This window comes from Hypanus sabinus, chromosome 10 (assembly GCF_030144855.1).
Source record: "Hypanus sabinus isolate sHypSab1 chromosome 10, sHypSab1.hap1, whole genome shotgun sequence".
NCBI lineage: Eukaryota > Metazoa > Chordata > Chondrichthyes > Myliobatiformes > Dasyatidae > Hypanus > Hypanus sabinus.
This window is the reverse complement of record NC_082715.1, coordinates 134,886,936-134,899,735: the sequence shown is the minus strand read 5'-3', so window position 1 is coordinate 134,899,735 and position 12,800 is coordinate 134,886,936. Positions and strand designations below refer to the sequence as shown.

General features: G+C 42.1%; 1 protein-coding gene across 1 annotated transcript in view; it reads right to left on the bottom strand.

The window, feature by feature from the left end:
• LOC132401143 (uncharacterized) overlaps positions 1-12,800 on the bottom strand; it is an 82,632-nt gene that overhangs the window by 68,600 nt on the left and 1,232 nt on the right. Inside the window, exons 2-4 of the mRNA XM_059983036.1 lie at positions 11,414-11,931; positions 10,653-10,838; positions 4,811-4,964 (exon numbers count right to left, since the gene is read on the bottom strand). Coding sequence (XP_059839019.1) covers positions 4,811-4,964; positions 10,653-10,838; positions 11,414-11,833 — 760 coding nt within the window. The 5' untranslated portion in view covers positions 11,834-11,931. The remainder of the gene's footprint in view (positions 1-4,810; positions 4,965-10,652; positions 10,839-11,413; positions 11,932-12,800) is intronic.

Here is a 12,800-nt window from a genome sequence, read left to right as displayed (position 1 = left end):
TGTTACCTGTATGGGCTTTTATAAGGGTTTTGATAGGTTAGGTAATTTCCAGACATTATGGGAGGTCAGGGAAGAAATGACATAAGTTCTTGTTTCGTCTTTGGACACTGATGAGATTCCACTGATGTGTGGCCAATGCTGTTCAATTGTTTAAGAAGAGTAGCAAGGACGGACCAGGGAACTGCAGGCTGGTGAGCTTGACTTCAGTTGTAAAGACTTCATTTATAGGGAGGTTACTGGGGGGATTTCTGAGGCACAATATCCACTATCCGTCATTTCTTCCCTGACCTCCCATAATGTCTGGGGGGCGGGGTGATGCACTTAGTCATGCCCAGAACCACCACCTAACAGATGCATGCTGTCTCTGGATTTTGATTGGTCACGAGATGCTTTGTAGGTTGAGTGTGTGGGTACTTTGTGACATGATGCACTCCTTTTGCCTTTATTTCTATTTCTATTTATTTCTATCGCACCCCATAGATGTGCTCAAGGCACTTGTTATTGTTCTGAATATTCTTTCTCCATTTTGAACAATAATGGGCCGAGGATTCCCAGGCATCAGTGGTGATATTAAATTGTTCAGAAAACTTTGAAAACATCCTTAAATCTTCCCCCCATGGCAAAACTCATAAAATAGTCTAAAAATGTCTGCTGTCAGAGTCTGATGTCAAAGTATACAAACAAAATGCCCTGTTTAACACAGCCCATGTAACACCATGTCCTTGTTGCATACTGATTTATAAGACCCACATGAATGCGCCGAACAAATTCTGTCCAATCAAATCTTGTTACACTGACGAGCTCCCTTTCTCATTAGGAAAATTGTAGTCACCCACAATGGCAAAATCACCCTGTTGATCTTGCACCTTTCACCTGCTTATCTGTTCTTCACTGTCTCAGTGACTATTGGGGGGGGGGGGGTAGTAGGAAATACAATCTTAGCAAGATGGCTGCGCCTTTCTTTTTTTGATTTCTACCCAGAAATTCAGTGGATGAAACCTCCATTATGTTGCTGATTAATTGTACAAAATTTCCCCTCCCCCTTTACTGCCTTCTCTATCTTTTCTAAAACATCAAAACCGTGTAACATTAACATTTAGTCCCATCCCTCTCTCATCAAGTCTGTTCTGCCCATAACATTATAGATCCACTTCCTAAGTTCGTTACGCTTACCTTGATATTCTTAGCTTTAAAATAAACACACTTCAACCCGTCCATCCCATTGTTCCTCCTACCTTGCTCTGCTTGTTCTTTATGGTCATGGATCTACCTTCATTTCAATTCCTCCACTAACCGACCTAGTGCTCAGGTTCTCATTCTCTTGTCAAACAACCATCTTGAAGCCTCCTGAGTACTATGAGTGAACCTTCCAGTCAGGGTATTTCCTAACTCATTATACTCACTGCACAGGACATTTCCCCCTTATGTCACTGATGTCATTCTGCACCACAACCTTTGGCTGCTCATTCCCTCCCTTGAGAACGTTCTGCAGCAGGTCTGCAACTGCTAGGAGGTGTTTATTTATTAAGTTAGGGGTACCCCACTGTAAAAAAAAAACCTTCTTGCCTGACGAGCCTGTGGCACCCAGTTACACCCATTTTACCAATTAACCCTAGTACTTGGAACATGGGGGCAAGCTGGAACACTCAAAGGAAATCCATGAGGACATAGGGAAGAAAACATAAACTCCTAACAAACAGTGGCTGAATTGAACCTGGGTCATTGTTGTTGTGTTAACTGATATGCTACCGTGTTGCCCCATGTTGTGGTGTCTTTCAAATTTTTTTAAATGTCTGATGTTGGTAGTACAGGGCACGAATCACTGCTGCTTGACAGAGCATGGGTTTAATGTCTTGATCTTCAAATACCCTTTTTCTTCAATTGACCAAATGAAATGTGATGTTGCAATTGACAGAGCATTAAAGATAATGGTGAATTTCATCATCAACACCTACCCAATAAGAAATGGCTTCTGAAATATGGGAATTTTTCAGGTCCATAATTTCCAGTTTCTTGTCCTGAACATTTATTAGCAGTGCCGTATTTTGGGAGCAGGATGATAAAGGCCATTTCACTTGTAAAATCTGCATAGAAAGTTCTTAATTTTATATACATCAGTGAACGAGTCAACAACTGGTTGAAACTCTTGTTTCTGAATGTCCACAGAGCTTGCATACTACAGCTTGATCATTGAGGCTGCACTGACCTTGGTTTTGTAGATGCATCTGGTTGAACAGTTTCCATTTGTTCTCTAGACCAGCTCCGTTCCTGCAAGAAGGCTGAACCTGTTCCTATTGAACAACACTGCCCTCCCACAATAATGTTTGAAGGTGAGGTGCAACACTTCAATGAAACAATTGAGGAATACATTAGGGGAACTACACATTGAGATTTGGTCTGTTGTAGATTTAAGTTTGTTGCATGATAGCAAGCATAAAAGATAGAAAAGAATCTTCTGGAGGAATAGTGTGTCAAACAGCATATGTTGTGGGGGGGGGGGGAAGGAAAGGAATTATAAAAGCTTCAGAACATTGGGACTGATGCAAAGTCCTAATGCAGGGGTTTCATCCAAAATGTCAAAATTTCTCTTCCCACCACAGATGTTTGTAGAACTGCTGAGTTCTTGCAGCAGTTTATTTGCTTATTGTTCTATATTCCAGCATCTCCTGTCTTTTGTCTCCATTATACCATTCAACTTCAAAGTCTCTTCAAGACGTACTGACTTTGAAAAAACTTTCCTCCTTCCTTTGCAGGGGAGTTCTGTGAGAACCCCCTCACTGTTCCTGCTCCGTGGTTTCTGTTGCTCTCTGGCCACGTTCTTACCAAGAAGCGCTGCTACAAACAAGAGAAAATCTGCAGATGCTAGAATTCGAAGTAACACACATAAAACGCTGGATTCCAAAGGGTCTCGACCCAAAACGTCAACTGTACTTTTTTCCATAGATGCTGCCTGGCCTGCTGAGTTCTTCCAACATTTTATATGTGGCTACTACAACCCTCTGTACTTGCGTTTACTGCCATTTTGTCCCACTTGAATTATTCCAGGCCTCCCAATAAAGCCCCAGCCAGACGTCAACCCTACCCCCAGCTTCTACCTCTCTGATGCTGAGTGATCAGTCCTTTAATAGACACCTTACCTTTGTATCCATGTGCCCAAAAAGTCCAAGGACCACTATCTCACTAATAAACTGTCTCCTGCACCATCACAGATCTCATCACATCAGACGATCAGCCTCCAACCTAACAGTTTCCCAAATCCACACTTCCTCCTCCCAGAGGAGGCACACCACTATGCTACCTGGCTTATCGAGAGCATTAGCTTCAAGGAGAAGTTGGGCAAACCTAAATTGTTTTCTTTGGGGTGCTGGAGGTTGAAGGGAGATCTAATAGAGGTTTATAAGATATAAGAGGCATTGACAGGGTAGAAGTTCAAAGTCTCCTTTTCTCCCCAAGATAGTAAAGTTAAATACTAGGGTGTATAGCTTTAATATGAGATAAAGTTAAAAATCTGTGAAGTAATCTTTATTTTATCCAAAAAGTGGTGGTGTATGTAGATAAAACAGTGGCAGTTAAGAGGCACTTAAATAGGCAGAAAAATGTGCAAACAATACAGGAACATCAATCATGTGCAGGTAGATGATGTTTAGTTTAATTTTGAATCATAATCAGTTCAGATATCATGGGCCACAGGGCCTGTTCCCATGCTGTACTGCTTTGTGTTTTCTCTTTATTCTCGTACCCGAGATCCATACCAGGGCTGTTCTGTATTCCTGTGTGCTCTTGCCCCACTGAGCTTATCTCCTCAAACCTTGACTTCGTCCTGACCTTCCTTGTCTAGTTTCTTCCCTCCTATATCCAGGCCAGCTCATGTCCTTCACCATTTTGACAATTGGTTCCATAAAACCAAAGGATATAGGAACAGAATTAGGCCATTTGGCCCATTGAATCTGCTCCACCATTTCATCATGGTTAATCTATTTTCCCTCTGAGCACCAATCTCCGGCCTTCTCTTCATATCCCTTCATGTCCTGACTAATCAAGAATTTATCAACCTCTGTGTTAAATATACCTACCTATGGCAATGAATTCACAAGGTTCACCACTCTCTGCCTAAAGAAATTCCTCATCTCTGTTTCAAAAGAACACTCCTCTGTTCTGAGGATGTCCTCCGCTCTTAGACTCCCCCACCACAGAAAACATCCACTCTATCAAGGCCATTCAACATCTGATAGGTTTCAATGAGATCACTTCTCATTCTTCTGAATTCCAGTGAGTAGAGGACTCTCCTCATATGACAAGACTTTCAATCCCAGAATCATTTTTGTGAACCTCCTCTGAACCTCTCCAACGTTAACACATCCTTTCTTGGATAAGAGGCCCAAAACTGCTCCCAAGACTCCAAAAGAGGCTTCACCAGTTCTTTATAAAGCCTCAACATCTTTACTTTTATATTCTAGTCCTCTCAAAATGAATGCTAACTTCACATTGCCCTCTTCACCACTGACACCTCCACAACCTGGATCAATGCACTAATGTCATGTGGAGGCTTGTGTGCTTCAAGGACCCCATCATTCCAGGTATAATTTTTGTACATCTCTTTTGTACCTACCATGAGCTAGCAAAAAACCAAACAGGGATTCTAAAGGGATTACTTGGACTGAAAAGTTGATGGGCAGTGCAAGAACATAACTGGCCTTTGGAATAGGGAGCAAACGGAAATAAAGTGGAATGGCTTCATTGATGTTAGTTTGTTTTAACAGTTTTGTGTTTGACCTGGATACACAGTATTTAAGGGTACGTTTTTCTTTACCTTTCTTGAAATGCTTATTTCTGTTTTCTTGCCGCAATTCTTCTTTCCAGGTATTTAGTGCTTGCGCAAGAACTTTGTAACTGAAGCGCTTTGTGTGATCACCAAGAGTTTCTGTCAATTCATTCATCTGCAGATCAGTGATTGGAAGATTGACCTATTTGACAGACAACATATCAAACTATCTGAAAGTGTAAGATACAGAAGTGAGAATCAAATCAGTCACAGGTGTGTGTCAGAAGGGGTTAGAATTTGACACTTAAGCAATTAACAAAGTCCACCAATTTACATGTCTTTGGTATGCATTTTAAATCACAAGTCATAACATTAATTAAGACACTTCCAACTGTTCACTATGGAGGAAAAACTAGCACCCTATAAGTAATCAGATCCATAGAACACAGGACAGTGCCAGCTCTTCAGCCCACGATTTTGTGTCTACCCTTCAACCTACTTCAAGATTAATATAACCCTTCCCACCCACATAGCAACCATTTTCTTTCATCTGTGTGCCTATCTAAGTCTCTTAAAAGATCATAATTTATCCACCTCTACAACACCCTGGCAGCATGTTCCATGCACTTGCCATTCTCTGGTTAAAAAAAAACTTACCACCAACTTCCCCCTAAATTTTCATCCAAACACTCTAAAATTATGCCCCCTTGTATTAGCCATTTCCAACCTAGGAAAAAGTCTCAGGCTTCCCACTCTATCAAGTCACCTCTCATCCTCCTTCACCTTAAAGAAAAAAGCCCTAGCTCACTCCACCTATCTTCATAAGACTTGCTCTGTAATTCCGGCAACATCCTGGTAAATCTCTCCGCCTTCTCTAGAGCCTCCACATCCATCCTATGATGAAGTGATAAGAACTGAATACTAAACTTCAGCATTGGTCTAACCAGAATTTTATAGAGCTGCAACATTACTTCACAGCTCTTGAATTCAATTCCCCAACTAATGAAGGCCAATACACTATACACCTTCTTAACTACCCTATCAACTTGTACTGCAACTTGGACGGTTCTATCAACATGAAACCTAAGATGTGTTTGTTCTTCCACGCCTACGGAGTTGAACTTCACCTGCTGTTTCTCAGCTCAGCTCTGCATCCTACCAATGTCCTTTTGTAAGCTATGACCACCTTCTACAATATCCACAATACCATCAACCTTCATGTCATCTGCAAACTTACTAACCCACCCTCCACCTCCTCGTACAGTCAGTTATACATTAGTTATCAAAAGAGTAGATGTCCCAGAACAGATCCCAGCAGAACACTACTGGTCATTGGCCTCCAAGCAGAATTGCTCCATCTTCTACCACACTCTGCCTTCTGTAGGCAATCCAATTCTGACTCAACGCAGTCATGTCTCCCTGTATCCCATAACTCCTAACTTTATGAATAAGCCAATCACGGGGATCCTTGTCAAATACCTTAATCAGATGGGAAAATGGGCCAAGAAATCTCAAATGGATGTCAATATTGTTAAGTGTGAGGTGATGCATTTTGAAAAGTAAAACCAGTGCAGGGTTCATACTGTGAACAGTAGAGTAAAATCTTTGCTTACACTCTATGCAGTGTAAATAAGAGAGCCCTGGAGCAGGTGCAGAGTTCATTGAAAGCAGTGTCACAGAGACAAGGAGGTGAGAAATATGTTCAGCACACTGTCTTTATCAGTCACAGCACTGAGTACAGGAGGTTAAAACTTTGACAAGCTTCCATCAATGCACAGCGGAGAGTATCCTGACTGGTTGTATCGCAAGCTGATATGGATTATCAATGCCCAAAAATGGAAAAGCCTACAAGTAGTGGATACAGTCTATCAGAGGATAAGTCTTCCCCAACATTGAGCACACATCTACAAGGCAGCATCGATCATCAGGGACCACACCATCCAAGTCACACTCACTTCTTGCTACTACCGTCGGGAAGGAGATATAGAAGCCTTAGGTTCCCCACCACCAGGTTTAGGAACAGTTATTACTCTTCAACCGTCATGCTCCTGAACCAGTGTGGATAATTTTGCTCACCCCAATACTGAATTGATTTCACAAACAATGGACTTAGTTTCAACATGCTACAACCTGTGCACTCAATATAATATTACTTATTTATTATCTTTTTGTATTTGCGCAGTTTGTAAGTGTTCGTGTGTAGTTTTTCATTGATTCTGCTGTACTTTTTGTTCTACTGTGAAGGCCCACAAGAAAAAAAATTGAATCACAATGGTGACATATGTACTTTGATAATAAATTTACTTTCAATTTTGAGTTTTGTATGTCCTTGGTGGAGGCTACACTTGTAGTACTGTATACAGTTTGGCCCCTCTACTATAAGGAGCATCTGGTTAAACTGGAAAGAGTGTAGGGAGGATTTTGCCACAACTAGTAGGCAAGAAGACTAAAGACTAGAAGGGGCAGGTTGGCAAAGCTAGCTATTTATTCCCTGAAACAAAGCATAATAAGGAGTGACCTTATAGAAATGTTTAAAATAAAGCATATATAAGGTGTATGGTGGGTGGTAAGTCTCTTCCCAGGTTATGGGAATCTAAAACATGGGGGCTCAGGCTTAGAGTGAGAAGGAAAAGATTTACAGAGACCTGAGGAGCATCGTTTTCATGTGGAAGATCGTGACCAGTTGCAATGGCCTAACACAGGAAATGGTTTAGGCAGGTACAAATGTATCATTTAAGAAGCACTTGGATAGTACAGAAATTTAATGTACCCAACAAGGATCTTTTTCGTTTCTTTCAGATAAGAGATTATATACAGGAAAAAAAAATCATTGTTAACTGATTTCTATAGTTCTGACATAGAAAAGAGGGTGCTCTGTTCTTAGGGTGAAGTCTCCATCAGTACTTTTTACAGCATCCTGAGGGAATGTTGTGGAGAAGCTGAGGAGGGTCTGGGAGGAAGAGCTGGGGGTAGAAATTACACCTGAAACATGGGAAGACATCTGTGATAATGCAAAGAAGATTTCAGTTTGTAATAGAACTAAAGCATTGCGACTCAAAACTCTGCATAGAGCCCATCTGACTCCAGATCGTCTCTCAAAATTTAAGACGGGGGTTTTTCCAATGTGTTCTAAATGAAAAGTAAATACTGGAACTTCCACCCACTGTTTTTGAACTTGTCCCAAACTTCAGGCATACTGGAGTGATACTTTGGGTGAAATGGAAAAGATTCTAAAGATGAAGTTTGAACTGGACCCAGTGTCTTTTCTCTTAGGCTTACCCAGCAGTCGTATTATTAATGCACATCAGGAAAAACTTTTTAACATCCTGACTTTTTGTGCGAGGAAGAATATTTTACTTTGTTGGATATCCGATGAGGCCCCTGGACTTTTTGGTTGGTGTAAATTAATCATGGATTACGTTCCTTTGGACTTTTTGGCATGTACAGTACACTCAAAAACAAATAGTTTTCATAAAACATGGCAACCTTTTCTGCAGTATGTAGATGTAAACCTGTCTGCTACACTAATAAGGGCTTTCGTATAGGATGTTGTGGTGATGTCTATATTTTGATGGAAGTGTTCTGATAGCTGTGAGGGGAAGAAATGTAAATGTATCTAGAAATTGAAAGTTTTGTTATGCGGAGCAAAAAAAATTATATTAAGAATTAAAGCACTTGGATAAGTACAGTACGTGCAGGGGCGGAGTTTGGAGGGATATGGGCTGAACTCAGGAACCTGGGTGTAGCTGGGTGGGCACCGTGGTCAGAATGGCCTGTTTGGGCTTGGAGTTATGTCTTTGGTGAGGCTGTATTGCTCTGTGACTTTATATCTTGCATTCTCCTTTAAAACTGCTTTTAAAATTTTATTCTTTCTCTCTATCATACCCTTGGTGATGTTCTGTGGGTTTCTCAAATTTTTCAAATCATCAGCTTTTTCTCCTCATCTTGGCAACATTAGTTGCATTGTGCCTTATCTGGTATGAACCTTAATGATTTTAATGACAACTTGCTGCACGTTTGAGTGCTCGGTGGGGGGGCGCTGATGCTTTTTTTTGCTGGTGGGGGAGGGGGGGGTCGTTGCTTTGCTGCTGCTTACGTGTGGGAGGGGGGAGCTGGTGGGAGCTGTGGGGTTCTAACATCTGTTATTCATTCTTTGGGGTACTCCTCTGTTTTCATGGATGGTTGTGAAGAAAAAGAATTTCAGGACGTAATATTGTATACATTTCTCTGACATTAAATGCATCTTTGAAACCTTTGAATGGCTTGTCATAAGAAGAGCATTTGATGGCTCTGGGCCTGTATTCATGAATTCAGAAGAATGAGGGTGACCTCATTAAGACCTAATGAATGTTGAAAGGCCTTGATAGAGTTGCTGTGGAGAGGATGCTTCCTATAGTGGTAGAGTCTAAAACCAGAGGACATAGCCTCAGTATAGATGGGTGCCCTTTAAGAATGGAAAAGAGGAGGAGTTTCTTTAGCCATAGAGTGGTGAATCTGTGGAATTCTTTGCCACAGGAAGCTGTGGAGGCCAAATCTTTACATATATTTAAGGCATAGATTGGTAAGATTCTTGATTGTTCAGAGCATGAAGGGATATGGGGAGAAAGCCGGAGACTGGGACTGAGTGGGAAAACTGGATTAGCCATAATGAAATGGTGGGGCAGGGTTGATGGGCCAAATGGCCTAATTCTGCTCCTGTATCTTATGTTTTATGGTCATTCAACATACATTCGAGTAATGTTGATCGATTGTGAGAGCTCCTTGAATATTGCTGGAGGTATATTCAGTATCACAGAGCATAGAAATAGAACCTTCAGCTAACCAACACCATTTTCACCCCTTCATAATCCTTTTATCTATTCTTCTCATGTTATCATTATTCAGATTATTACTCATCTACACACAGTGGTCATTTATGGTGGCAAATAGCCTAAGAATCTTCTTGTTATCACCACAGGGAGGTGATACAAGAGCTTGAAGACACACATTCAATGATTAAGGAACATCAACTTCCCCTCCACCATCAAATTTCTGAACCAATGAAACTCAAAACACACCCAAAATGTTGCAGGAACTCAGCAGGTCAGGCAGTATCTACGGAGGGTGATGACAGTCATATTCAGACCAAGACGCTTCATCAAGACGAGACATTAACACTTCATTGCATCCATAGATGCTGCCAGACCTGCTATGTTCCACCAGCATTTTGTGGGTGTGTATAGCTCCAGATTTCCAGCAGAGCTCTGTCTCCAACAGAGTCTCATTATTTCTCTTGTTTTTTACACTATTTTTGTAATAATCCGATTCTGATTATTTAAAAAATTGGTATACAATGTAGAATAAGCCCTTCCAGCCCTTTCAGTCATGCTGCCCAGCAATCCCGGGCTAATCACAGGACAATTTACAATGACCAATTACCCTATCAACCAGTAGTTCTTTGGACTGTGGGAGGAAACCGGAGCGCCCAGAGAAAATCCATGCGGTCATGAGGAAAAATGTACAAATGCCTTAGAGGCAGCAGTGGGAATTGAACCCAGGTTGCCTGTACTGTAAAGCGTTGTGCTAACCATTATGCTACCATGCTGCCCCTTTTGTGGGAGTAAACTAGAGCACCTGGAGGCAATTTATTCAAACACAAAGAGAACATGCAAACTCCACACAGACAACCCGAGATTAGGATTGAACCTGGCTTCCTGGCACAATGACACCCTGGCTGTGCTAACTGTGCCATCCAGTTATCTAAACCAGCGAAGAGTATTTCATTACATCTCTCACTTGCGCACTGCAGACGATGGAATAGTTCCGGGGTATCACGTGAATTACACACAGCATGATAACCAATTCTGCAACATCTCCCATCACCAATCTCAAAAATTAAGATTGGGTTCACCTTTTTAAATGCTACCAATAGATCATCTTTTGAGAGTTTCCCTTTCATTCCTCGATCATTACTTCGGAAGAAATCTACAAATCGTAGCCTTTTTTGGGTTAAATATTCATGGAGTAGCTTAACTGGCTCCAGGGAAGGTAGATTAACTGATGGAGGTTTGTAGTAAACCTTCTGTGATGTATTTTTCTGTAAAACAACAAGACAAAATATTAATGAAATCAATTCCTCTGTTCTTATAAAATTAAGTAAAATTATCGAGTTGTGCAGCACAAAAACAGGCCGATGTTTTGACCATCTACACTAACCCCATTTGCCTGCATTAAGTTTTAAAAACATATTAAATCACCTATAGAATGTAAACTAAAATTTATTATCAATCGTAAATTACTATGGAAGAGTTATTATTGTGGGTAGATGTGGGGGGTGAGGTAGTTGGAAATTGGAGATGCATTTGGGGTTGAGAGGTAAATTAATTGGATGAAGGAAGAGGAAGTTGAAGAGTTGAGGGGAAGGTAATTGCAGGGATGAGGATGAAGGCGATTGGGGCAGGGAGAGGGACCTATGGCGATGAAGGGAAAACAGATGGGAGTAATGGGGCAGATGGAGTTGACGATGGCTGTGGGGATGATGGGTGTAGATGGGGGCGATGGGAGGCAGACTGGTGGCTGAAGGCGAGGCAGATCGGAGGGAGGGCACTGTGTATTGTCGAGCCCAAGTTTAAAAAGTTGGGCAAGTTCATTACGCCGGTGGTGGTTGCAGACCTGGGTTTTGGGTTGCTGTTTCGGCTCAAGCCCCGGCTCCTCTGACCTCCGCTCTAGCCTCTCCAGGACTCGTAGCTCCAAGTCTGTGGCCGCGAGTTTGCTGTTGAGCCAGCTCTTGAGATCCGCCATCGCCTCCAGATCGGCCCTCTGCCGCCTCTTCATCGCCAGATACAGAGCGTAGTCCGTGTCCGGCTCCCTAGCGGGCGGCCGCTCTTCAGATAGCCCAGGCCGGAGTACCGTTTCCGGCCAGGAGCGGGCCCGGTACCGGGATGGAGTGGGAGCTGCGGTTATGACCCTCTTGCGGCTCCTTGGAGGGCCAAATGTTTTCACAGCCATTCGGACGAAATGAGATTGTTCTAACTGCCTCTGGCGATAAGACCACGGGGCCGGGATCTGCGCTTCTCGCCGGCCTTGCTCCATGGCTGTGCAACACGCCTACTCGCCCGTTGCCAGGACAACTGCCTGCCGAACGCAGTGGCTAATCCCACAGATATCAATAAACAGGTAGGCTGGGTTATCTGATTTAAAATATCACAAATAAAAGAGTGGAATTTGAATTGTTCAATTTCTTCAGTGAGTTAAACACTGCCCCACTATATTATGAGAACATAGCATTATACATGCGGAAAAAGTTACGCAAATTAAAAATATAAATATGAAGGTTTGTCACCACAAAACACTAACATATGTAACTACAGAAGAAGCGTCGGCACGAATCTAATCCCGCTACAGGGAAATCGTTGTTAGGTGAGGAACCCTGGGAACTGAATATCCTACGTTGATTGGAATTTTGGACAGTAGTGAAAAAAAATATTTTGGATCAAATAATAGATTGTGATGGACAGAAGAAATCACTGAGGGTAATCAATATTGTCTTCCAGACATTGGGAGAGAAGATCCAATAATCCAGAAGACCTGTCAGTTTGGGACAATAAAATCCCATTCATGTTGGAACTTTACAAAGTGCAGTTGATGAGAAACGTCTCTCAAAATCGAACGCAAGGTCGCCCTCGTGAGAGGTGGAAACGGGTAAGACCAGCCAAGAGGGTTCTGGTGGAGCTGCATCGGCCAATCCCCTCCACAGTGGATACAGAAACATTGAACACCATCAGCTCCGAACAATGGAGACGGGAAGTCATTAATGGCCTATGCTCCACTGGGAGCTGAAGGATCAAGACGAAGAATACTAATTGCGACATAATGGAAGATTTTGATGAAGCTAACACAATAATTATTTATCTCTGAACTAATCAATCAAAAGAAGTACAATAGATGGGAAATGATGAAATCTGTAGCAAAATAAAAGAAATGCTGGAGGGGTGGGGGGTGGAGAAACTGCCAACATTTTGGGTCAAGACCCTGCATCAGGTCTGAATGGAAAGTGAAA